We start from the raw sequence: 26,265 nt of genomic DNA on the forward strand, positions 1-26,265 counted from the left end.
GATGTCATCGATGGGATTCTTGCTCGTGTGTTTTTAGGCAATCAAACCTCAAGTCCGATGTGTTGGGACACGTCTAATTCCTGCTCCAGCGTTCCCATACCAAATCTGGGACACGTCTCATTTTTTTTGTCGGACTGCCACTCCTGTGGGATCGCTCTCGTTCCTGTTGCAAGGTTTTCTGGCTGCATTAAGGATCAGTCTAGTTCCTGCTCCAGTGTTCTGTTGCCTCAGATGGGATCGGTCCAATGTTCTGTCGCAACATAATCGATGTCATGGTTCTGATGGCCGTTTCTGGGTCTTCTTTGGACGTATGTATGTGATTTTTTTTAATTTTTTTTTTTGTGTTCTATGGCAACATCTACGATTGGTCTCGTTCCGTCTCTTGTGTTCTCTTGCAACATATGGAACCCGTCTAATTCCCGTTCCAAAGACGAGGCACGTGTCCACCGAGGACATCCTGGTCTTCCTGCCGTCTCGCTCCCGAGGGATCCATCTTGTGGATCAATGACGCCGGCGTTGGCTTCTGATCCCTTCGCCGTCCTCGCCGCCATCTGTCAGCCTTCCGCCGGCGCGGATGCCGGCAATCGATACGCCGGCAAGACTTGCGACGTGGAATGAAGACGAGAGATGAGTAACGCCGGGAAATGTTCACAATGATAATTGTTTGGCTACGGAAAATCGACTGCTGGCGCCATCATTCTACTTCCTGTTTTGAGATTTGAGGCTGCCGGTTTGTGGTTTTTGGCGGACGCTTCTTGATTCGTGTTACTGCAAAGATAAAATCGCTTGAGGAAACTCTTCTTCACATTAGACATTCTTTTGACACATGAAAAAGAAAATGTCTTTGCTTGTCCCGTTTTGCATAGTAAACAATGCAATTATTTACAATAAGTATATGGCAAATTATTTTGTGAGAAACAAATAAATACATTTCAAAAAATCTATAAAACAAAGCAAAACGTGGTCAAAATTGTTTATCTGACTAATATTTCATTTGATGATTTAGAATGAATCATTTTAATGAGACCATTTGAGTGTGGTAGCGTAATTAGCATTATGGCTAACTTATGAATAATGAACCAATTTTATAATACAAATAATTCGAATTGGAAAATCTACACGCCAAGTCAGGCCAACTTCAAAACAAAGTAGGATGCATCTTCCGTCAACACCAGGTCGCGCGCATTATGACATCACAAATATGCGACCTAGCATAGGAGAGGGGAGGGGCGGAGGAGTTGGGCACAACCGCAACAGATGGACCAACGTGGCATGTCCATGATTATGGGCGGATTTCTTTATGATCTGGTTTATCAGTTTGACGTCAAATTGGTCGCTAATTGTCGCCCACCGATATTATTGTGCGTTCTTAATTCAAAGTGAAGTCAGTCGTCACGATTGCGTCCGCTAACTTCAAAATAAGTCCTTGCCTTCCGTGGACACTTTGACTTGTTTTGACGTGATTTTGTTAAGTTAACCTCGTCTTGCATGGAGGCCCGACAGCTGATGTGCTGTTAGCTTAACGAGCTAATTGGCCGCCAGTTGGCCAAAAGGCGGAGAACTGCCGACTTCGGTGCTCTGGCGCTCATTTTCTTTTTTTTCACCTACAATGAAATCATCCAGTCAGCGTTTTTCTTTCTCTATGTATTTATTTTAGAGGCCTCAAAATGAGTGTTTTGATTTGGAGTTCATTTAAAAAAGTTCCTTGAACGCACTTAATGAGCGTTCCTTACTTGGAAAGTCCGTCGTGGGGGAATTCCAGTCGCAACGCAGCGGACGCGTCCACGTTATTATTGATCAACTCCAGTGTAAGGTTGACTTTTAAAGGTGTCGTTGCCGCGGCAACGCTTACCTGCTCAACCTTTTACATTCTGACAGTCACGTCAAAGGAGCTTTCCACAAAAATACAATTCAATCCATTGGTTTGTCAAAATGACGATAGCCTTCAAAACCAATTTCTACAGAAATGAAAGCTGAAAGCTAAACTGAACGCTTTTGAATTCAATTGAAAGATAAATGATGTGAAAATGACAAAGTATTCATTTGAGTTGAAAGATAAATGAATAAAAAGAACACTTGAGGCCTGAATTTGTGAAGCAAGTTTAAATTTATATGGAAAAGTGGAATGAATGAAATATCCCCAAAATGCAACAACAACAAACAAAAAACACTCAATAGCGCCACCTAGGCATGCAGTACCATCCATTCATAAATAAATAAAAATCACAACAACTTATATTAATTTTCTTCTTTCTTTGCTGATATGAAGCAAACGGATTATTTGCTCTAAGACGTGCGCACACTCGTGGATGACGACGAGGCACGCAAAAGAGGCAATGTCAGCCCGAAGGCCCAGGCCATATTTGCATTTTTTGCGCCCATCCTCGTCATTTCTCCGCATGACTTACATTCACGCACACCCAACAATGAGGCACTCTAAAGCAGCCGCACAATCTTTTTTTTTTTTCACTCTCCTGCATTTTCTCATACACTCATGGCTGACAACGATGCACTCTAAAATGGCCACCCCAGCCTGAAGCCCCTCTCTACAAGCTGGCCGTCATGTTGTACTTGAATTCCAAAAATGTTGACTTCACTCTTCGGCTTTTTCACTGTGCACGCACTCACAAGCCACAACGAGGCACTCTAAACTGCAAATCGATGTCCACAATTCAGACTCGCGTTGAACGTGTTTTCATCTCTTATCTTCACACATGTCTCTGAATATACCATTTTTTCACTTTCATTTCATTTTTGCTTTTGAAAACGAGCGCCTCTCTTTTGGCGGCCATGTTTTTATGGTAAGCAGAAAGTAAACAGGCGCTGTGTTGGGCTGTGGGGTCGTTTTTAAAAGACAAAAAACTTCCTGGCAAATAAAGCCGCCCGGCCCGATGTGGAACCTGCCGGGTGAGAAACGCGTTCCTTCCCATTGTTCCCTTTTGTTAAATGGCGAACAATCATTTTGCTTTTCTGCAAGCGAGTGAGCAGTCGCACGCTTCTCAATGAGGACGACGCGACAGATGGCGCTCACAGCGAGAGGCGGCGCTGTTGCGTCGGCGCTTTTGCGTCGGCGCTTTTGCGTCGGCGCTTTTGCGTCGGCGCTTTAGCGTCGCGCTGTTGCGTCGGCGCTTTAGCGTCGCGCTGTTGCGTCGGCGCCAGACCTCCTGCAAGGCGGGACAAAAGCCTGATGGCGCTTCCAGTTCTCCAGCTAGACTGAAGAATGTTTTTTCATTTTTTTTATTTATGTCAGACTTGTCGGCTTGTATTGATCAGGGTTATTTTAGTTGACGAAAACGAAGGAAAAAAACAAAACTAAAATTCAAAAAGAACATTTTGTTAACGAAATCAAATCAAAACGAGAATGCTTTTCAAAAAACAAAAATCGGATCGGATCACGGATTTGAGTCACGGATCAGATCTTTTTTCGGATCAGCAAAAAAAAAAAAAAAAGGTCAATAGTACTTTGTCTTCATTTATTTTGTAAAGCGCTTTTAGCATTAAATTTAAAAAAATCGATTCAAAATATCTAATAAAGCCGTTTAGGACACACAACTTTTAGGTGCGATATGAGGCAGCAACATTCTTATTTTTAAATGGTTCATGTGTAAAATAACAAGGTTTTAATGGCTTAAAATTCTTTCAATTATCTAAACAGCCAAGTTTGACATTTTGATTTGAAAGTTTTTCTTTTTGAATGGAAAAAAAAGGGTTTTATAAACTAAATGAAGACAAAGTTTTATTGATCTTTATTTTTTATAATGAAAAGACAATTTAAGGCACATTCCCTTCCTTTAAATTGTTCTAGTTACAAAGTAGCGTTGGTCCAGAATATTGAAAAAGAATTGAAGTAAGTCGTCAAACTTACCTTCCAGCACGACGCTGAAGTCGTCTCCACGCTCGCGCTCCCGTCAAATCATCTTTTCATGGTCTTACCAGCCGCACATTCTGTGCTCATGCTAACAGCTAGCCGCTAGCCACTGAAGACATTTAACATTTTCTATGCATATTTTTACTGTTTATGAATTGACTTATAGTATATAGATGCCATATAACTGTGATAATGTTTGTGTGAAATATATTGGGCATATTAACTGTATTGTAATGAATAACACTTTTCACTCCCTTCCAGCTGGTGAGATCGGAATGCACATGGGAGGCACGTTCTCAAGTTCTCAAGTTGATAACACTGTGGGTCTGAGGGAGTCTAGGTCGCATACCTGTCTAATCATATATTTCCGGCTTTGGACGGAACTGGAGTAAACATGTCAGTAAATCACTTGTCTGCCTATTATAATTACTAACCCTTTGTCCAGCCTCAGAGGAGGAGTTTGCTTTTTTCATCTATAAAGCGACTGTGTGTTTTTCATATGGACACACTCGAGGCTTAACATCACTTTTGAATGTAAGCATGTCTTGTGTCTTTTAGGAGCTCCTAAAATAAATCTTTTGCAAAAGAAGCTTCTTCATCAGATCTCATTTTTCAATTATTTTGAACACGCAAAGATTACACTTAATATAGTAATCAAATAATACCTTCACCACTTACGTCGGAGACTTCTGCCGTATCATAAATGGCGTCATTAATTAGCGCTATCTTAGCGTCCTCAATTAGCGATTGAACACGAGTTAGGGTTGTGTTGTTGACGGTCGCAACTACAATGTCAATCAACTACGATACAGAAACGTCGAAGAGGGAAGTCAAGCTAGCCATCGTGCTACGACGTGTTTGTTTTGTTTTCCCCACCAACCGATCTGCAGATCAGGCGTGATCCAATCCGTGGGGCGTGATCCGAACCGACCACGGATCAATCATGATCCCTTGCACCACTAATATATATATATATATATATACACACACACATATTTGGGCATGGATAGGTTCTGATCTGACGTTGCCGTACAAAGCAGGAAGTTGTGTCCTATGCTAATGTCGCTAATGCATCAGCTCGGTGGCAGAGCGTAAAAATAAATGTGCTGAGCTCAACTCAAATGTTCTCGTTGACTTCCTCACGTGTTTATCAGCACGTCGCGCCTTTTCCGGACGTTTGCTTTATCATCGCCGCGTGTTAAAACAGCAGCTGACTGCACGCCATCCCCTCAATCTACTTCCTGTCCATTCTACTTCCTGTTTCACGCTCGTCACTGCCCGCTTCCGTCTTGCTGTCAAACTCAACGATGGGTAATCGTCTCGTTGGGAAACTGCAGCAGAATTGAGCAGACTTTTGTCTTGTATTTCTATTTTCTTGCTCACACTTTTTGTCCTGCTTCTCCTTCTACATTTTTCAATCAATTCTCAGCATTCCAACTTCAACATGCTCCAAAAATGTGTGCAACGTGTGCTTGTATTTTTCTCATTCCAAAGTTCACCATTTTCCCCAAACTCCACATTTTTCAACGTAAAATTGCCCATTCCTTTCCAATGGCGGCTTCCACATTTACATGGCTGACATTTGAAATTCAAAACTTTCCGCTCCTTCAATTCAACTTGAGAAAGATTTTCAACATTGTGAAAATTCATATACGGCAAAAATATTTCACCGTAACATTCCTAAACTTTGCCGATAACATGGCTGCCGACGTAACCTGCTGCTTGAGCGTCAACAGGAAAATTGCAAATAATTTTTTTTAAAAAACACAATCAAAACAGCAATACTCCCCATCAGTCATTTTTAGAATTTATTATATTTAATTTGTTATTAAATCATATTATGATTTGGTATTTAATCTATGTCATATATTTATTTTTTATTTTATTTATGTATTATTTAAAAATAAATAAATGAACGGTATGGGATTTTTTTTAAAATAGGTTTTAGGTGAACTAATGAATACACACACACTCGCACGCACGCACGCACACACGCACATACACCTAATCAATAATAAAATAATAAAATAAAATAAAAATATATATATTTAAAATAAAAGAATAAATGGGTAAATATGCAAATGCTGAAGAGCAAACACATGCATGCGATCCTCAAACGAAGAAAAACAACATCATTTGATCAATAACGGTAAAGACAGCCACTGATTTTCCAATCAATCGGATTGATTTGAAGAACTGCTCGTTGCTATCATTCAAAAGATAATCAGTCTTTCTCAGAAATTCAAAGGTCATATTTTCACATTTCTAATGCCAAAATGTCCTGATGGATGATTTGCTAAATGGCAAATTGTGGGATTTTTAAAAAAAATCCAAATTGCTTGAAAAGCTCTTCCCACCAAAACAAACATTTCTACACCTCGTTGCATCTTATTGCTTATCTTCTTCCACAAAATCTGTCCCATTCACATCATTCCAATTTCAACAGAGTCCAATAATTCATGCCATAAATGCTAGCATATTTCTCGTTCCAAATATTCTCGGTTTTCTCCAAATTCAACATTTTTCATGCCAAAAATTTGCCATTCATTCCCAATGAGGCCAAATTTGCACCATGGTTCGATTGTCCTTCATTCCAATGGCACGTTCAACGTGACACTTTGACATCTTTGCCATTTGAAATTCAAATCATTCCGCTCATTCCATTTGCCTTGGGGACCATTTTCCATTTGCCAAAAATTTCTACTGGCCAAAAATTCAACTTTGTCACCATTAAAATACCCACCAAAAAACTCCTTGTTAATGATATGACATTTCATTCATTCACATTGTCACCATTTGAAATTCAAAACTTTTCATTTATCCAATTTGCATGCCAAAAATTCTGGTGGACCCAAAAGTCAATATTTTCCAAAATAAAATGGCCACGAAAAAAATCACTCATCATTCTCAATGACACATACAAGAAAAACATTCCCATCATTCAAAATCATTCCACTTTTCACTTTCATCTTTTCCACTTTTCACTTTCATCTTTTCCACTTTTCACTTTCATCTTTTCCACTTTTCACTTTCATCTTTTCCACTTTTCACTTTCATCTTTTCCACTTTTCACTTTCATCTTTTCCACTTTTCACTTTCATCTTTCACACGCAATTTCTCCAGAATTTTCAAATGTTTATTTGTTTGTGATTTTTGTCCACTTCAACTTTGATCAACTTGTGTTGAGAAGACGTTCACGTTGGACTGCCATGAAATGCATCTCTTGATGGCTGTTTTCATTACTGCTTCAAATTTGAAATCATCAATAACTTTTTGAAAACAGGACTTCACTGCCATTGACGGCTATAAACGTCAAAAATTCATTTGAACTCTTTCTATTAGTTGAACATTTTTTTCCACTTTTGTTAACAAGAGTAAGAAAACCTAGAAAAAAATGTTTATTGTACATTTACAACAGATTAATTGTCAGTTAACTAGTGAAGTCATGCGATTAATTATGATTACAAATTTGAATCGCCTGACGCCCCTAATTTTAAATAATCTTTTTTTTTTAATATATATAGATTTATTGACAACTAATCAATGTAGTTATTAGATAGCCTACACCTTACAGTGGCCCTGGACACATCATCAGTGAAATTAAGAGATCAACGTTGTGAGAACTGATTAAGAATAGAGAGACATTGTTGAACTTCCAATTTCAGGCTCTCAAAAAGAAATGTTCTGTATTTCTGTTGGCCTCCGTCAAATAAAACTGAGTAGCTTTGGGTATTTTCAAAATAAGACATTTGCAAACAACTGCTTTTAATTGAGAAAACAATGATTAACATTTTTGATGATTTTTTTTGGGTTACATTTTATGTTTATGTATGAGATGAATGATTCATAATAAATTTTTTCGTGCACTGTAAAAAAAAAATTGGGGGGGGGTCCTGTTTTTGAATTAAGTAATGGAAATGTAACAACTTCCTCTAATCCGATTACTCTGGGGAAAAAATCGGCAGATTAATTAAGAAAATGGTTAGTTGCAGTCAATTGTGAGAGATGTGCTAGCGCCATCTAGTGCTGGGGGGTCTGAAGCACGTGCATGCCTCAAATTCCTGCTCGTATCTCAGGATCCCAAAAAATTCAATAAAATTGACCAAGACTCTTTTCTTAAGGCACCACTGTGTTCAAGCGTACAAAAAAGCATGCCAATTATTGACCGACTGTCATTTTTGCTGATTTTGAATTCAAAGCAGACAGACAGACTGACCAATCAAAAGCCTGCAGCCAAGAACAATTATTTTCACACACACACACACACGAAGGCCTTCACAAAAGGATCCCTGTGTGTGTGTGTGTTTCCCTGGAGTACCCCCCCCCCATCCCGCCCCCACCAGGCAAGGTGGCATCTCTCACATCCACACCCTGCGCACAATGCGCATGCGCGCCCCCGCAAACAAAGGACCGCTATACAGACGGCTATAAAGTTGGCGTGTGCGCGTGCGTGTCGCTCCCCACCGACGTCGAACACGGCATAGATGGATGACAATATCACAAATCTTAATTGATTAGTATTTACTTCAATTATTATTTTTTTGGTTATGTGAATGATTGCGAGTCATTCTCTCATTCCCGATCACTAAAAATGGATTTTGAGAGGCACGATTGGTCCACTAAGTGTTTATCCAGGACCGAAATGTATGATTTTTTCCCCCCCACAATATGATTGCAAGCTATTTGGGTGTGACAATCAGTGGATCTTATCTTATCTTATCTTTTCCTCCCACAAGCGGGAGCGTGTCAAGCGCGTGTCCGCCCCTCCACCAGTACGCGGCACACGCCCCTTTTTTCACGCTCGTGCACGTTCCCTCGTCGAAAAGGAGGAAAAAAAGAACAAAGTACAAGAAGAAGCAAATGACTCGCGCAACGTGTTTAATGTCCTAAAATGTCGAACCTCGCCCTCAATGTGCGATTTCTGACGTCCACGTTTCGGTCGCGCATCTTTTGTCTGGCGTGCACGCGGCGCGCGCGTGAGTCACAAAAGGCAAAATGCGTAAAAGATTTCCATGATGAAGATGATGATGAAGAGGATGAAGTCAATTAGGAAGAAGGATGTCGGGAGGAAGGTTACCTTGTGAGCGGAACTTGCGAGCGGGTCTGCCGGCTGCTCTTCAGTCTGCTGCGCGCGTGCTTGTGCGTGACGCGCGCGTGCTTGTGCGTGACGCGCTCGGCTCGCCTGGGCACGGCTGCGCGTGCGCGGGGCTGCGCACATCGCACGCGCGCGCAGGGGCGTCGTGCGTGTGCATCTGTTGAATTCAATCGGCGAGAGCAAAATCGTCATTTTTAAACACACACATAACAAGAGGCTTGTTTATAATAACTTGTCGTCATATTTCTGCCACAGAGAAATAAGAGTTCATTAAATTAGAACGTGATCAGCTTCATGACACATTTTACTTTGTAACGTGATTAGTTTCACATTTTAATCTGATACATTTAACGTTAAAATTAAACCTTCTAATGTAACTTTTCATGAGACAAGAAATGTCACGTCATAGCGTGTTAAGTTTCATGTTACACGATTTAATCTGATAAACTTAAGTTTCATGTGAAAATATCAATTTCACGTTATAATGCCATCAATTTAACATTAAAACGTAATATGTTTCATGTGAAAACGTGATCAATTTCACATTTATGTGATCAATTTTTATTTAAAACTAATAATTAATCAGAAAACAGGGCACAAAAAAAACATTGAAAATAAAAAGATTGACTTGACGCATATACGCTTCAATGCATTACTTTTATACTTTAAGTAACTTTCAAAAGCATTACTTAAATCAAAGATTGGATTTGATACTTCAATTTGTACTTAAGTCTCTTTAAATCCCAATATCTATCTACACTTGAATGCATGTGAAGATTGATTGATTTTTGAAGTTGTTTGGACGCCTGCCCAAAAAAGGCAAACCATCAACACTTGCACTAGCGCCCCCTGCCGTTCGCTTGGCGCCAGACGGCAGCATCGGCAAAGTGCCATGGATCAGCCCCGCGGTTGCCCAGGTGCGGACATCGATCACGTGATTTGTCAAGAAGGACTTTATTCGTCATTTAGCACAGTAGTTGTTGTAGAGTTAACACTTTTATTGAAGCAAGCATCTTGATATAAAAAAAGGAAGAAAGAAAACGTTTCAAGTACTTCAAAGCACGTTCTCCCCTCGCAGACAAGCTTTGGGGCAAACCGCCATTTTGGTGGGTGGAAACGACGACATCATGACGCATTGACGTCCAGACTGCGCATGCGCACGCAGTTTCGCCATTCCCATTGAAGAATATCCATGACGCTCGTTCGGATTGAGAAAGGAATATGCCACCATTTTGATTCCAAATGAAATTCCATTCGGATTCAGCTTTTTCACTCCGATTGAGGTTTTTAATGGAGCATTTTCGTTCCGTTTGGCCGTTCGGATTCATTCTAATCACAATACAAGGCTCGTGTCAGATTTGTTTTTCACTTTGCCCCCTGGGCAGTATTTTATTTTGAAATGACTTGGTCAGAACCAGCAAAAAGCCCAAAATGGGTTACAATACCACCCAGGAGGTTTCGGTGACTGGTACATATAGGCCGTCTCTACCAGTACCCGATACTGTCAGGTCTGCGGACCCGGCCCCCTGAGTGTGTGTGTGTGTGTGTGTGTGTGTGTGTGTGTGTGTGTGTGTGTGTGTGCACGTGTTTGAGCACTTCCAGGTGTGGCGCATTGGAGTCGAGCAGCAGGTGTTCCCAATCAGTCAGCGACTCTACTTAAGATGGCCTCCGACTCCACCACGCCTTCAGATCGTCACAACTCCTGAATGAGTTCCTGCATCCTGCCACTCCTTGAAAGTTAACGCAAGCCGAGACTTTTCATCCTGACCTGCATTTCCGTCCTTGTTTTCAGCCTGACATCCTGCCCCCGCGCTCCTCAAACGCTGCACGCGCCTCGCCAACCAGAACCAGCTCTCAGCACACAACGGACCGCAACCCTCCTCCAGGCCATCGACCCTTGCTCCAATTAAAACCTTGATCAACTCATTCATCCTCGTTTCTGCATTTGGGTCCCCCCGCTACCAGAACCGTGACAGATACCTTAAAACAGTGGTTCACAACCCTGGTCCTCGGGGACCCCCATCCAGCCTGTTTTCCATGTCTCCCTCAGCCAACTCAGGTGATTCAAAGGATCAGCTAATCAACTTCAACGCTCACGTGGGCAATAACGATGAGACCTGGAGGGGCGTGATTGGGAGTAACGGCCCCCCTGACCAGATGGGAGTAATGCCCCCCCCCACCCAACCAGAACCCGAGCAGCGTTTTGTAATTGGATTTCTGTGCTTGCCACGGATTGTCCATAACAAGCACCATGTTCAAACACAAGGGTCATCATATGTGCACTTGGTGGGCCGGTGGGGTGCCTGGTGGGCCTGCAGTGCTCCGTCCTGCTGCGTTGGGTTGGTTGGGGGCCCTGAGGTGTTGCGCTTGCTCTGTCCTGGCGGGGGTCGACGGCTCCCCTCTTTGGTGGAGATTTTCATGCACGCCAGATCCACCACACCAGCATCTATCGAAACTCAGACACAATCTGTTTCTCCCTCAGATCATTGAATCGGTGGAGGCTGGTGTCTGTGGATCTCACTCTGCTTCGTCTGTCCTTTCTACCTTTCCTCAGTTTCTCCTTTGGGCCCTTGAGGTCTCCCTGATTTGTTGGAATTTAGATGTCTCTGGGGTTGGTGAGGGACTCTGCTTGGTGGCCCGGTGGGTGGTGTCTGGTCGGTGCTGGGCTTCGCTTTTCTTTCTTTTCTTTGGTCCCTCTTCGGGTCTCCTGGCGGCCCCACGACTCTGGCTGGATTTTGAAGTGTTCGGTTTAGGTGAACGGTATGGGATTTTTTTTTTTTACACGCACGCACGCACGCACACACACACGCACAAACACACATCCACATACAAACAAAAAAAAAGGGAGAACAATGACGATGACATGTCAAATGATCAATACTGAGCTCTCCCAGAAAAAAAATAAAATAAAAAAAGCTGAAGAAGGAGTCCTATCGGGCCTTTGTGGCCTGTGGGACTCTGGAGACAGCTGACGGGTACCGGCTGGCCAAGCGGAATGCGGCTTCGGCGGTCGCTGAGGCAAAAACTCGGACATGGGAGGAGTTCGGTGAGGCCATGGAAAAGGACTTCCGGATGGCTTCAAATAAATTCTGGTCCACCATCCGCCGTCTCAGGAGAGGAAAGGAGTGCACCATTAACACTGTGTATAGTGGAGATGGGGTGCTGTTGACCTCGACTCGGGACGTCGTCAGTCGGTGGGGAGAATACTTCCCCCAATTCAAAGAAGACCTCCTCAATTCCACCGACAAGTCTTCCTTTGAGGAAGCAGGGTCTGGGGACTCTGAGGTGGGCTCCCCTATCTCTGGGGTCGAAGTCACTGACATGGTTGGAAAGCTCCTGGGTGGCAGGGCCCCCCGCGGGGGTGGATGAGATCTGCCCGGAGTTCCTAAAGGCTCTGGATGTTGTGGGGCTGTCGTGGTTGACACGCCTCTACAACATCGCATGGACATCGGGGGCAGTGCCTCTGGATTAGCAGACCGGGGTGGTGGTCCCCCTTTTTAAGAAGGGCGACTAGAGGGTCTGTTCCAACTATAGAGGGATTACACTCCTCAGCCTCGCTGGTAAGGGGTATTCAGGGGTGCTGGAGAGGAGGATCCGTCGGGAAGTCCAATCTGGGATTCAGGAGGAGCATTGTGGTTTTCGTTCCGGCCGTGGAACAGTGGACCAGCTCTACACCCTCGGCAGGATCCTCCAGGATGCATGGAAGTTTGCCCAACCAGTCTATATGTGCTTTGTGGACTTGGAGAAGGGGTTTGACCGGGTCCCTCGGGTAGTCCTGTGGGGGGTGCTTCGGGAGTATGGGGTACCGGGCCCCCTGATACGGGATGTGCGCTTCCTGTACGACCGATGTCAGAGTTTGGTCCGCATTGCCGTCAGCAAGTCAAATTTGTTTCCAGTGAGGGTTGGACTCCGCCAAGGTTGCCCTTTGTCACCGATTTTGTTTTTTACTTTTAGGCGCAGCCGAGCCGTTGAGGGGGGTCCGGTTTGGTGGCCTCAACATTGCATCTCTACTTTTTGCAGATGACGTGGTGCTGTTGGCTTCTTCAAGCCATGATCTCCAACTCTCACTGGAGCGGTTCGCAGCCAAGTGTGAAGTGGTTGGGATGAAAATCCGCACCTCCAAATCCGAGACCATGGCCCTCAGTCGGAAAAGGGTGGAGTGTCCTCTCGGGTCAGGGATGATCCTGCCCCAAGTGGAGGAGTTCAAGTATGTTGGAGCGGGAGATCGACAGGCGGATCGGTGCAGCGTCTGGAGTGATGCGGACGCTGTATCGGTCCGTTGTGGTGAAGAAGGAGCTGAGCCGAAAGGCAAAGCTCTCGATTTACCGGTCGATCTACGTTCCTACCCTCACCTATGGTCACGAGCTGTGGGTCGTGACCGAAAGAACAAGATCCCGGATACAAGCGGCCGAAATGCGTTTCCTCCGCAGGGTGTCCGGGCTCTCCCTTAGAGAGAGGGTGAGAAGCTCGGTTATCCGGGAGGGACTCAGCATCGAGGCGCTACTCCTCCACGTTGAAAGGAACCAGTTGAGGTGGCTCGGGCAGCTGGTTCGGATGCCTCCTGGACGCCTCTCTGGAGAGGTATTCCGGGCATGTCCCACCGGCGGGAGGCCCCAAAGACGATCCAGTACACGCTGGAGAGACGATGTCTCTCGGCCTGGCCTAGCTCCCTAGTTAGCTCCCAAGACGCTCGTTTACCTGCTAGGCAGATAGCTAGCTAGCTAGCACCAGCAGCTAAAACCACACTCCCTGCCACAGTTTGTCTTTAGACCCAGGTGCTAGCTATCTAGCTATCTAGCTCCCTAGCGCTCGTTTACCTGCTAGGGAGCTAGCTAGCTAGCATCAGGGGGCTAAAACCAAACTCTCTGCCACAGTTTGGCTTTAGACCCAGGTGCTAGCTAGTTAGCTCCCTAGCTAGCTCCCATGATGCTCGTTTACCTGCTAGGGAGATATGCTAGCTAGCTAGCACCAGCGGCTAAAGCCAAAGTGTGGCAGGCACCTGGATTTACCATCTCTGGTCATTAGTGGTCGGCTTTCCAAGTGTAGCTCGCTTCTCTGACGCACCGTAATGCGCTTGCTTGAAAATGCAAAAACGTAGAGGTCGTTACATTCTACTTGTTCACCACAACGTGGTAAAAACAACAACAACGTTCTAAACACTGTCCTTTTAAGTATTGTGGGTAATTTCACGTTAACTAAATTTATCAAACAACTGTTGGAGCTTCCTTCTTCCATTTGGCCGTACGGTCGAGCCCGTACCCCTCTGAGGGGGCTAATGTTAGCAAAGGTAGCACATGCTGATTTCTCGTCAGGCTTCGTTCAAGGTTGCGTTCGTTAGATGTTCATCAACTACGGAAGCGTGGAAGTACCAAATGTGGAGTAAACATTTTCGACCGGCGAGTACGTTGGAACATGCTCACAAATGTATTCAAACATACTCGCAAGTACGTTTTCGTCCTTGTAAGCAAAATTTGGACAGGATGAAAGTAGACTGGTCGCCCTGACTGGACAGGACGAGAGTAGGCTGGTCGCCATGACTGGATGGGACGAGAACAGACCGGTCACCCTGACTGGACGGGACGAGAGGAGGCTGGTCGCCATGACTGGACGGGACGGGAGCAGACCGGTCGCCATGACTGGACGGTACGAGAGCAGACCGGTCGCCATGACTGGACGGGATGAGAGTAGACTGGTCGCCATGACTGGACAGGACGAGAGTAGGCTGGTCGCCATAACTAGACGGGATGAGAACAGATGGGTCGCCCTGACTGGACGGGACGAGAGCAGACCGGTCGCCATGACTGGACAGGACGAGAGTAGGCTGGTCGCCATGACTAGACGGGATGAGAACAGATGGGTCGCCCTGACTGGACGAGAAGAGAGCAGGCCGGTCGCCATGACTGGATGGGACGAGAACAGATGGGTCGCCCTGACTGGACAGGAAGAGAGCAGGCCGGTCACCCTGACTGGACGGGACGAGAGGAGGCTGGTCGCCATGACTGGACGGGACGAGAGCAGACCGGTCGCCATGACTGGACGGGATGAGAGTAGACTGGTCGCCATGACTGGACAGGACGAGAGTAGGCCGGTCGCCATGACTGGATGGGACGAGAACAGACCGGTCACCCTGACTGGACGGGAAGAGAGCAGGCCGGTCGCCATGACTGGACGGGACGAGAGGAGGCTGGTCGCCATGACTGGACGGGACAGGAGCAGACCGGTCGCCATGACTGGACGGGACGAGAGCAGACCGGTCGCCATGACTGGACGGGATGAGAGTAGACTGGTCGCCATGACTGGACAGGACGAGAGTAGGCCGGTCGCCATGACTGGATGGGACGAGAACAGACCGGTCACCCTGACTGGACGGGACGGGAGCAGACCGGTCGCCATGACTGGACAGGACGAGAGTAGGCTGGTCGCCATGACTAGACGGGATGAGAACAGATGGGTCGCCCTGACTGGACGGGAAGAGAGCAGGCCGGTCGCCATGACTGGATGGGACGAGAACAGACCGGTCACCCTGACTGGACGGGACGAGAGGAGGCTGGTCGCCATGACTGGACGGGACGGGAGCAGACCGGTCGCCATGACTGGACGGGACGAGAGCAGACCGGTCGCCATGACTGGACGGGATGAGAGTAGACTGGTCGCCATGACTGGACAGGACGAGAGTAGGCTGGTCGCCATGACTAGACGGGATGAGAACAGATGGGTCGCCCTGACTGGACGGGAAGAGAGCAGGCCGGTCGCCATGACTGGACGGGACGAGAACAGACCGGTCACCCTGACTGGACGGGACGAGAGGAGGCTGGTCGCCATGACTGGACGGGACGGGAGCAGACCGGTCGCCATGACTGGACGGGATGAGAGTAGACTGGTCGCCATGACTGGACAGGACGAGAGTAGGCTGGTCGCCATGACTAGACGGGATGAGAACAGATGGGTCGCCCTGACTGGACGGGAAGAGAGCAGGCCGGTCGCCATGACTGGACGGGACGAGAACAGACCGGTCACCCTGACTGGACGGGACGAGAGGAGGCCGGTCGCCATGACTGGACGGGACGGGAGCAGACCGGTCGCCATGACTGGACAGGATGAGAGTAGGCTGGTCGCCATGACTAGACGGGATGAGAACAGATGGGTCGCCCTGACTGGACGGGAAGAGAGCAGGCCGGTCGCCATGACTAGATGGGACGAGAACAGACCGGTCACCCTGACTGGACGGGACGAGAGCAGGCTGGTCGCCATGACTGGACGGGACGGGAGCAGACCGGTCGCCATGACTGGACGGGACGAGAGCAGACCGGTCGCCATGACTGGACGGGACGAGAGCAGACCGGTCGCCATGACTAGACGGGATGAGAACAGATGGGTCGCCCTGACTGGACGGGAAGAGAGCAGGCCGGTCGCCATGACTGGACGGGACGAGAACAGACCGGTCACCCTGACTGGACGGGACGAGAGGAGGCTGGTCGCCATGACTGGACGGGACGGGAGCAGACCGGTCGCCATGACTGGACGGGACGAGAGCAGACCGGTCGCCATGACTGGACGGGATGAGAGTAGACTGGTCACCCTGACTGGACGGGACGAGAGGAGGCTGGTCGCCATGACTGGACGGGACGGGAGCAGACCGGTCGCCATGACTGGACGGGACGAGAGCAGACCGGTCGCCATGACTGGACGGGACGAGAGCAGACCGGTCGCCATGACTAGACGGGATGAGAACAGATGGGTCGCCCTGACTGGACGGGAAGAGAGCAGGCCGGTCGCCATGACTGGACGGGACGAGAACAGACCGGTCACCCTGACTGGACGGGACGAGAGGAGGCTGGTCGCCATGACTGGACGGGACGAGAGCAGACCGGTCGCCATGACTGGACGGGATGAGAGTAGACTGGTCGCCATGACTGGACAGGACGAGAGTAGGCCGGTCGCCATGACTGGATGGGACGAGAACAGACCGGTCACCCTGACTGGACGGGACAGGAGCAGACCAGTCGCCATGACTGGACAGGACGAGAGTAGGCTGGTCGCCATGACTAGACGGGATGAGAACAGATGGGTCGCCCTGACTGGACGGGAAGAGAGCAGGCCGGTCGCCATGACTGGATGGGACGAGAACAGACCGGTCACCCTGACTGGACGGGACGAGAGGAGGCTGGTCGCCATGACTGGACGGGACGGGAGCAGACCGGTCGCCATGACTGGACGGGACGAGAGCAGACCGGTCGCCATGACTGGACAGGACGAGAGTAGGCTGGTCGCCATGACTAGACGGGATGAGAACAGATGGGTCGCCCTGACTGGACGGGACGGGAGCAGACCGGTCGCCATGACTGGACGGGACGAGAGCAGACCGGTCGCCATGACTGGACAGGACGAGAGTAGGCTGGTCGCCATGACTAGACGGGATGAGAACAGACCGGTCACCCTGACTGGACGGGACGAGAGGAGGCTGGTCGCCATGACTGGACGGGACGGGAGCAGACCGGTCGCCATGACTGGACGGGACGGGAGCAGACCGGTCGCCATGACTGGACGGGACGAGAGCAGACCGGTCGCCATGACTGGACAGGACGAGAGTAGGCTGGTCGCCATGACTAGACGGGATGAGAACAGATGGGTCGCCCTGACTGGACGGGACGGGAGCAGACCGGTCGCCATGACTGGACGGGACGAGAGCAGACCGGTCGCCATGACTGGACAGGACGAGAGTAGGCTGGTCGCCATGACTGGACGGGACGAGAGCAGACCGGTCGCCATGACTGGACGGGATGAGAGTAGACTGGTCGCCATGACTGGACAGGACAAAACATGACAGACGTCTTCTTCAGAGAGTCAAACAAATCCTGAACACTGCCAGACTACAACGAACCCTCCAAGGGCCGACCCTGGTGCACACGAGCAGCGCTTGTCACACCGCGGTGAGGTTGTCGCGTCTGGGCTTTTACCGTCTTGTGCTTTCCTGTTTGATTTGGAAACTTCGGACCCTCCTTCCGTTTCGGGTCACTTGTCCTTCCTCATGTGGTGTCAGTGTCAACCCTGATTCCTGATTGTGTCCACCTGTTTCCCATTACCCTCATGTGTTCAATGGTCTGCATCTCAGACCCTGTCTCGTGCCAAAGTGTCACTCTAGCCCAGTCACAGTCCTCAGCCTTGTTGTCCTGTCTTTTGTGTGAACTTTTTGTTTGTAACTTTGCATAGCTACAGCATCGTTTTAGTTTAGGAGTGATTTTATCTGCCTTGACTGCAAACGGATTCCTAAATCTGCCAGGCCTTGTCAGCGCTAGCACCGAGCTAACGTTGCCTAACGCCATTCTCCGAGCTAGCTTGCAAACTCCAATCTTTCTATACGATACTTTTAGAACAATAGCCCTCAAATATTGTCATTTGTCTTGATATCGACTATTATTTGACACCCCCCACCCCCAAAAAGTTTGAAACTCTTATTCACCAAGAGGCCAAGTCGTTTGAAAGAGGAAATCAACTTTTTTTCCCTCCAAAATTTCAATGACAATGAATAAAGACGGCAAGGTCACGTGACTTTTAAGCGTAGGCAACTTTCAAAACATTCCCTTACACAGTAAATGGATTCTTTTTTCTTTTTTTTTTAAATCAATATACATAAACATCTTCATATGACTGCCTTGTTTAAACGTTAACGTTTGCTTGCAAATATGTTTGATTCATGTATTTAGCATATTGGCCAAATTCCGCATACACAATTTATGCTATGGAAACGGCTTCATCCTTTTTTGCCTTCATTAACAAACTCAAGATTTATATTTATTCAATTAGACATATGAGAAAAAAAACAATAGTGATGTGTAGAGTCTATAATATTTTTTGTTTATGAATGTAAATGTTGAATTTAAGATCTTATTGTTTGATTTTAAAGCTTTAAATGGACTTGCCCCTCCGGATATTTCTTCTAGACTTCTAGAAGTCGAAAATTACAAAATTGTATTCGTGGCTTCGTATTTTTTTTTTTATCAATAATTTTCTTTCATACTGTTTAAAATCACGCGACGGTTTAGGAGATTGATATGTATTCATTTAATAACAAAAGATTCTCAAGAAAAGTTCCCCCCCACACTTTATGTAACATTTCTATAAACACGCACTTGTGAAGGATGCAACGCCTGAACATGGCAACAATACAAGCAACAAAAAAGAATATGACAATAAACAAAACCTGGTGATTGTTGCACATCACGTCATTTCGAATAAAAGAGGAGCGTATAAAGCAAAAAAAAAAAATCTAAACAATAAATACTGCTTCATATTGGCACTTATTTCCCTTGCATATTTCTTTCTTTCCTATTTCTTCAAGCATACAAAAAACAATTTAAAATCAGCCATAAATCCGCAATGAATATGATATTTGCCCCATCATGGACTTTCTCTCCAAGACGTCAAGTCACTTTTCGTCTTGTCTCGCGATAGCTGCTTTTGAAAACGCGCCACATGTTGACAGCAGGAGGCGTCCGAGGGGCGCGTGGCGGCCCGCAGAAGAATGAGGAAGAGGAGGAGGAGGAAGAGGAGGAGGAGGAGGAGGAGGAGGAGGAGGAGGAGGAGGAGGAGGCGGGCGCAGGTCGCCAGGGCGGAACTTGACGCTCATTGTCCGCCGGTTCCAGCGACGGCGAGAAGTCCAAACTTTTGCCAAGTCCGTCGCGGCGTTTTGCGTGTTGCTGGCCTGCCGGCTGGGACGAGCGCGTGCACGGCGGCCCTACGACGCAGCGGGCGCGGGCGCGCGCGCTTGCGCGGACTGAAGGACGGCGAAGTTCGGAAGAAGAAGAAGCAACAAAGCAAAGAGTCGCGTTTGCGCACGGATTCTATTTCTTGTCTTCCATGTGCGCTGGAGCCACGCGTGAACGTGCGCGTGCGCGCGAGCGCGACTGAGCGCGCGGATTCTCCTCTGGGATTAGGACGAATAGCAAGAGACGGACATGGACAACTTCTTCCAAGAGGTAACAAACAGCCTGGCCAGATGTCTTTTCATTGTCCAGATACCGCCTGATACCGTATCACCGTGTCGGTTCTCAGCGATCCCTAACATCAAATGAAATGCTGAAGGGACTTAATTGAGGCTCCGCGGATTTGTGACAGGTCCAAAGACGGCAAATGCCAGCATCATCCCCTGATGTCAGAGGGTTCGACAAATGGCACCCTTCAATGTTAGCTCATCAAAAAGTATGGAATGGTCGCCAGTCAGTGCCAGGGCACACGTAGACATTGCGGACTGGTCGCCAAATGATTGTCAGGGCACACAAGTGACCAAAAACGGACCGGAACAGGAAAACATCGCTTTCAAAGGGAGCATCAACACGGGTTCGATAAATGCTGATGATGCGAAAATCCTCATCGCAATCCATTTGGACTGATATTGAAAGCACAATTAATGAAACATTGATGTCAAAGCATCGTATTTATTCAACTTCTATCATTTCATTACTCAAAAACCGCCATCATGACTTTTTTCGAAAACAGGACAATATTTCAAATGGACAGTTCGCAAACAAATGAATTCTTTTCCAGTGACTACTTTTGGTCTGTAATGTGAGGAGGAAAGCCCAAATATTGATTATTGTTTCCCAAAGGAAAAGCAATCGGTTCATTTTGGTTCAAAACAAAGATAAACAAAAATCCGCTTTTACGGAGGACTACAGAAATCGTAGAATTTTTGCTGTTAAGGAGTTGAAATTCCGGGCATTTGAAAAAAGTGAAAAAAGATCGGAACTAATGATCAGTTATCAAAAATAATTAGTGATTCATTTGATAATTGATTAGTTCTCGATCTTGATTCATCGCTGCTCCTTTAATATATATTTTTATTTTTTGGACGCTTTGTCACTCCCAGAGGTCAATGCTAATTTGCCATTAGCATTTCCATCACATTTTAAATCGACTTTAGCGTTAGCGCTCGCAATGTTTTTGAAAGAAAAACCAAACAAATTTAAATGACAATGTGTTGAATTGTTTTAGTTTGAAAGTCAATTAATTAGCTTCAAGCTCGCCCGGGGTCACATAACGGCCGCACAACATGGTGCGTTCAGGGTCCTTCCCACAACATCGGGAACTCGGTAGGCACCACAACGTTGTGCACAAAAATCCTTTCTCTTTGATTAGAATGCTTTTAAAATCGCGAGAAGCCAAAATCACGATGACATTTTGGTGAATTGCTCATCCCGTTGATGATGATGATGATGATGATGATGATGATGATGATGATGGTGGAGTTGATGTCGGTTTTGTGAATGTAAAACGTTGTTGTGGTATGAATTGTGTCGTAGGTTGCGCTGCTCTCCAACTTGACTTGAGTTCTGAATGGTCACATGACTTGGTTGTACTTTGAGTGCGCTTGTGTTGCTTTTTGTGCGTGTTGGCGTTCAACTTTATTTGTCGAGACGTGGAACGACGAGCGCGTCTGAAAAACATGTTTGAGCTGAAGGACACTTTGACTGAATTTGTCCTCGTTTGAAAGAGAGACAATTTTGCCAATATCATTTTTTCAAGCGTTCTTCCATTGACACCGTTGACGAATGCAGTCATTGGCTAAAAATAGATTTTTCATTATGAAACGCAATCATGTGAGGCGAAGGGCAACTTTGTCAGTTTGTGCAGAAAATGCTGATTTGTTGGCACATGAATCGAAAAGAGCCGAAGCAAGCAAGACTGACGCACGCAAGAGTGAAGAGAGAAGAAAAAAAAGTTTGGCACAATTCGCACTTCAAAGTGAGAATTCTGAGAATAAAGTGAGAATCCTGCCAAACTTTTTTTTTTCTCGCTTCACCGGCCCTAATTCTGTAAATGAACATTTAAAAAAATATAGAATCTCATTTTTTATTTCTTGAAGGGACATTGTGTCATATTTCGCACCTTCTCGTCACCTTCTGCTTTGCTCTCCAATCTTTTACTATTTTTTTTTTTACTAGCTTCTCCCACTAGCCACCCTCGCTAGCCACTAGGGGCGCCCTCGAGGACCGACTTTGCCCACCCAAGTTTGATTATCTTCTCTGCCCGCCGCCGGCGTCGGGGCGGCGCTTGCAGTTGAACAACTTTATTTATTTTCACTTGTTTATTGTTGTTAAAAATAAACAAAGAATGCGGATGTGATTTATTTTTAATTTTTTTTTATTTGTTGTTTTTTTCTCAGCCCGTAATCGTACAGCAAAATGTGAAACCGTTGGCCCCCTATTAGCCACTCAGGCCAACAAACTCCACCTGGCCGCTCTTGTTAGCTGCTGTTTTCCATCTGAAATAACACCAATATTCCCTTCTTTAATGAATTCCAAAACGCTTTCCGTTTTGTGGCCCCCCCCAAACATACCTTACTTTCTCGTCCGACTTTGCTTTGTGAGTACAAACGTACGTGCGACGTCATATCCGGTCAAAACGTGCAACGTGTATTCCGTCTTGCCAGCGGTTATTCACAAAAGCGCTTTCCATAGCCAAAATTGGCATTTTCCATTTTTGGATACGCTTGAAACCCCCCATTAAGCGTAAACATTTTGGGCGGATTTTGGCCCTTTTTCAAATTTCCAGTGTTTCCATTCAGTTTTATTTTCACATTTCTTGTTTATACAGTTCATAACGTTTCTCATCAATGTATTTACACGCTCTCACATTTATCTCTTGTTTCATTCATTTCATACATTTGACTAAATAGGTACGTAACGGTAAAAAAAAAAAGAAAAAATGCACGCAAACCACGCAAACTTGCACTCTAAAAAATGCACGCAAACTTGCACTCTAAAAAAAATGCAGGCAAACTTGCACTCTAAAAGATGCACACAAACTTGCACTCTAAAAAAAATGCACGCAAACTTGCACTCTAAAAAAAATGCAGGCAAACTTGCACTCTAAAAGATGCACAAACTTGCACTCTAAAAAAAATGCACGCAAACTTGCACTCTAAAAGATGCACACAAACTTGCACTCTAAAAAAAATGCACGCAAACTTGCACTCTAAAAGATGCACACAAACTTGCACTCTAAAAAAAATGCACGCAAACTTGCACTCTAAAAGATGCACACAAACTTGCACTCTAAAAAAAATGCACGCAAACTTGCACTCTAAAAGATGCACACAAACTTGCACTCTAAAAAAAATGCACGCAACAGCGAGGCAGTGAAAAGTGAAGCGCGTTCTAGCGAGGGAACGCCGCAAACAATCCAAGCGGTAAAAGCCACCCGTGCCGATTTGCAACTTATACTGAGGGGGGGAACGTGCGAACTCGGGGGGCTTCATTGTGAAGGTTAAGGATTTACTTAGGAAGTGGGTCAAAGATGAAGGACTTGAGCAGGCGGATTGTCCTAATAAGTGGACCAGTCGTGTTCTTTTGTCTTGTGTTGCGTAAATATCAGCCGCGATCTTGTTGTCAAACATTTCTTGCAACGGTTTTGCTGAAGCCACCCGACCGGTTTTTTGTCCTGCGCTCTAACGGTTCCACTGAACACAACTTGGAAAGTCTTCCCGCTTCCTGCCCGGTGGCTCTTCAAATCTCACGTGACGGAGACGAGGCGGCGGGCAAACTTTGGTCTGGTTTCCTCGCCGGCTGTGAGAGAGAGAGAGAGAAAAAAAAAGAAAAAAAGTTGGGAAGAAAATGGTTGAGTGCGGTTTCAAATATCCGCCGCCTGCTTGACGAATCGGCGGAAACAAAGAAGGCAGCGAGAAGAGAAAGCCGACTTCACGCAGGGAACGGCAACTTTCACAAGCACTCGGGTTCAAAACCCGACCCGAGCTTTTAGAAGTGGCCTTTGGTTTTGTAAGCCGACTCAAAGTATTGCGCTTCCTTCTGGACTGGACTCAACAAAGAAGTCAGGCGGGAAGAAAAGCCAGACGAGTGCAAGAAACGGCAACTTTCACAAGAGAGAAACGCTCAAATATAGACAAGCGCTTTCAGGAACATTTTCTAAACCGGACCCAACTGAACTACCGGGCCAGACTACAGATTGACAACTCGCTTCAGACCGGGACTTCAATGAATGTGAGCCGTTCAGAACGCAACTTTCATGTTTAGAAGGGTTCAAAACGAGCTTCAATACTGAAGTCCAGTTTTTATGACTTGCTTCAGGACAGAAGTCTTTGCTTAAGACCGGAAACTTTCAGAACGGATCTAAAGGTTTAGGACTTGTTTCAGACCTAAACTTTTAATACTAGCTTCAGAAGTGAAGTCAAAGTTGGGAACTTGTTTCAGAGTTGAACTAAAACTTTGGGAACATTTCAGAAGCAAAGTAAAGTTTTGCGATTTGCTTCAGAACTCGTTCAAAGGGTTAGAACCGGTTTCAAAACTGAATTGAAGGTTTTAGTACTAGCTTCAGTACTCAACTCAATCTTTAGGACTGAACTAAGGGTTTAGGTCAGGACTTGTTTCAGAAGTGAGCTAAAGGTTTAGTGATAGTTTAGGAAGTGAACTTAAGGTTTAGAACTTGTTTCAGAACCGATCTTCTCATACTAGCTTGACAACTGAAGTCAATGTTGGCGCCTGGTTTAAAAGTTTGGCAACATTTCAAAAGTTTTGCCATTTGTTTCAGAGCTCGTTCAAAGGTTTCGAAACTTAGAGCCCATTTTAAAACCCAACCTAACTAAGCTTGAGGACTCGCTTCAGAACCGGTCCGAGTAATTGAGACCAGATGTCTTGGTCGGCCTCCGATAAATACACAACAAAGATTCTGCACAATTCTTGAGTGGAAAAGCAGCTGCGGAGCGCCACGGCGAGCTCACTGGGAGGGTGTGTGTGCGTGCGCGTGCGTACGTGCGCGCGCGTGCGTGCGTGCGTGCACATGTTGACACACTTACGCCTTTTGGACATTTGTAGGGTGTGTTTATATTTGAACTTTTTAAACTGTTTGGACGGGGGGGCGTGTTCAGCGTCACCTGAGGACCAATCAGAGAGACAGCTGGCCTCAGGTGTTTGTGTGTGTGCGTGTGTGGCACGGCCACGTGTGTGCGTGTACACATCACAGTTTACCGATCAAGCCCAAAAAAACATTTCAGTTTGGTTGTTGAGAGCTAAAACAGGACCGAAGATCAGGGACTCGATACAAGACTCGGTATCAGGAAACGCTGTCAAAGACTCTGTGGTGGTTTCAGAAGTCCGAAAGTCATTAGATGAGTTTTTGAAGCCAACTCGTGACTGGATTTGATCATTGAGACAAACTTCTGAACTGGACTTAACATGAGACTTGAGACAAAGTTTCTGAACCGGACTCAAGACTGGGCTTGAAACAAACTTCTGGACTGGCCTTGATATGAATTCATGAAATGGCCTTGAGACAAACTTTTAAACTAGACTTAAAACTGGACCACATGCCTTGATGTGAGCTTGGGGACTGGACTTGAGACTGGGGGGGGGGCTTCTGAACTGGACATAAGACTGGACTTGAGACTAGTTTTGACTGTGCTAAAAGTTTAGTAAAGATTCCAAATTTGACTAAATCCTGAAACTAGTTTTAGAACTAGATGGGAGACTTGAGATTACATTTACCCCCCCGCCCCCCTGCACACACACACACACACACACACACACACACACACACACACACACACACACACACACACACACACACACACACACACACCTCAATCCAATTTCTGATTTGAATCCATTTTTTGGGGCTTGTCTCCCTCCATTCTTGCTGGGGTATCTACAACCCCCCCCCCCCCCCCCCCGCCCCCACACACACCTGTTAAAAAACCCGATTTCCTGGTACTGTGTAGTGATGTTCAGGCAAGTCTTTTAGCTGTCAGCAGCCTGGAGGATCTCAGAGAGCAGGAAGATCTGAGCTGAGGTTCAACTGGAAAGTTTCCAACTCGCTGCTCCAGCGGACCAATCAGGAGATGCCGACCACATCCTGTCTCCTCCTACTTTTGCTGTGAAAACGGTTTGAAAAAAATGGACGTTTGGTTTTGATTGCCGGCGGAGCGAGAAGGCTGCCGGCCGGCCGGCTGCCGGCGGGGGCGGGGTGGGGGTCTCCTCCCGGGAACTCCTGCAGCTGTGGCTACGGCCGGCGGGAAATCAAACCGCGTCTGCCGCTTTTATTTCCATTTCCTGCTGTGGTCGCAGGTGGGAATTTGCTCCCGAAACACTCCTTTCATTTGTGACGCTCGATATTGAACTGGCGCGATGATCGCAAACGTGTAATTGTGTGTCTTTGCATGTTTGTGTGAGTGTCTTTTTGTGAGAACGTGTGTGTTTGTGAGTGCGTCTTTCAGAGTGTGTTTGTGTAGCAACGTGTTGATTTTTAAGTGTGCACAAGTGGATGTGAGTGCTTTTGCGTGTGTGTTTGTTGT

The 26,265-nt window shown here is 46.4% G+C and overlaps 3 protein-coding genes across 9 annotated transcripts in view; 2 read left to right on the plus strand and 1 right to left on the minus strand.

Moving 5' to 3' along the window:
* Window positions 1–4,457, plus strand: part of LOC144043451 (uncharacterized) — a 24,794-nt gene extending 20,337 nt beyond the window's left edge. For 4 of the 7 annotated variants that reach the window (XR_013291108.1, XR_013291109.1, XR_013291110.1 and 1 more), the window contains 2 exons: window positions 38–312; window positions 431–4,457. Coding sequence is in view for 4 of the 7 variants with exons in the window: in XM_077557104.1 (XP_077413230.1) it covers window positions 38–312; window positions 431–527 (372 nt within the window). In the remaining 3 variants the exon portion in view is untranslated. The remainder of the gene's footprint in view (window positions 1–37; window positions 313–430) is intronic. The other 3 variants (XM_077557103.1, XM_077557102.1, XM_077557105.1) reach the window with 2 other exon arrangements.
* The window catches only part of basp1 (brain abundant, membrane attached signal protein 1), a 14,770-nt gene extending 5,688 nt beyond the window's left edge, over window positions 1–9,082 (minus strand). The window contains exon 1 of the mRNA XM_077557106.1: window positions 8,946–9,082. The gene's annotated coding sequence lies outside the window, so the exon portion shown is untranslated. The remainder of the gene's footprint in view (window positions 1–8,945) is intronic.
* A 10,688-nt stretch (window positions 9,083–19,770) lies between these two features.
* The window catches only part of myo10 (myosin X), a 73,367-nt gene continuing 66,872 nt past the window's right edge, over window positions 19,771–26,265 (plus strand). Inside the window, exon 1 of the mRNA XM_077557101.1 lies at window positions 19,771–19,939. Coding sequence (XP_077413227.1) covers window positions 19,919–19,939 — 21 coding nt within the window. The 5' untranslated portion in view covers window positions 19,771–19,918. The remainder of the gene's footprint in view (window positions 19,940–26,265) is intronic.

The sequence above is a fragment of the Vanacampus margaritifer genome, chromosome 2 (genome assembly GCF_051991255.1).
Source record: "Vanacampus margaritifer isolate UIUO_Vmar chromosome 2, RoL_Vmar_1.0, whole genome shotgun sequence".
Classification (NCBI taxonomy): Eukaryota; Metazoa; Chordata; class Actinopteri; order Syngnathiformes; family Syngnathidae; genus Vanacampus; species Vanacampus margaritifer.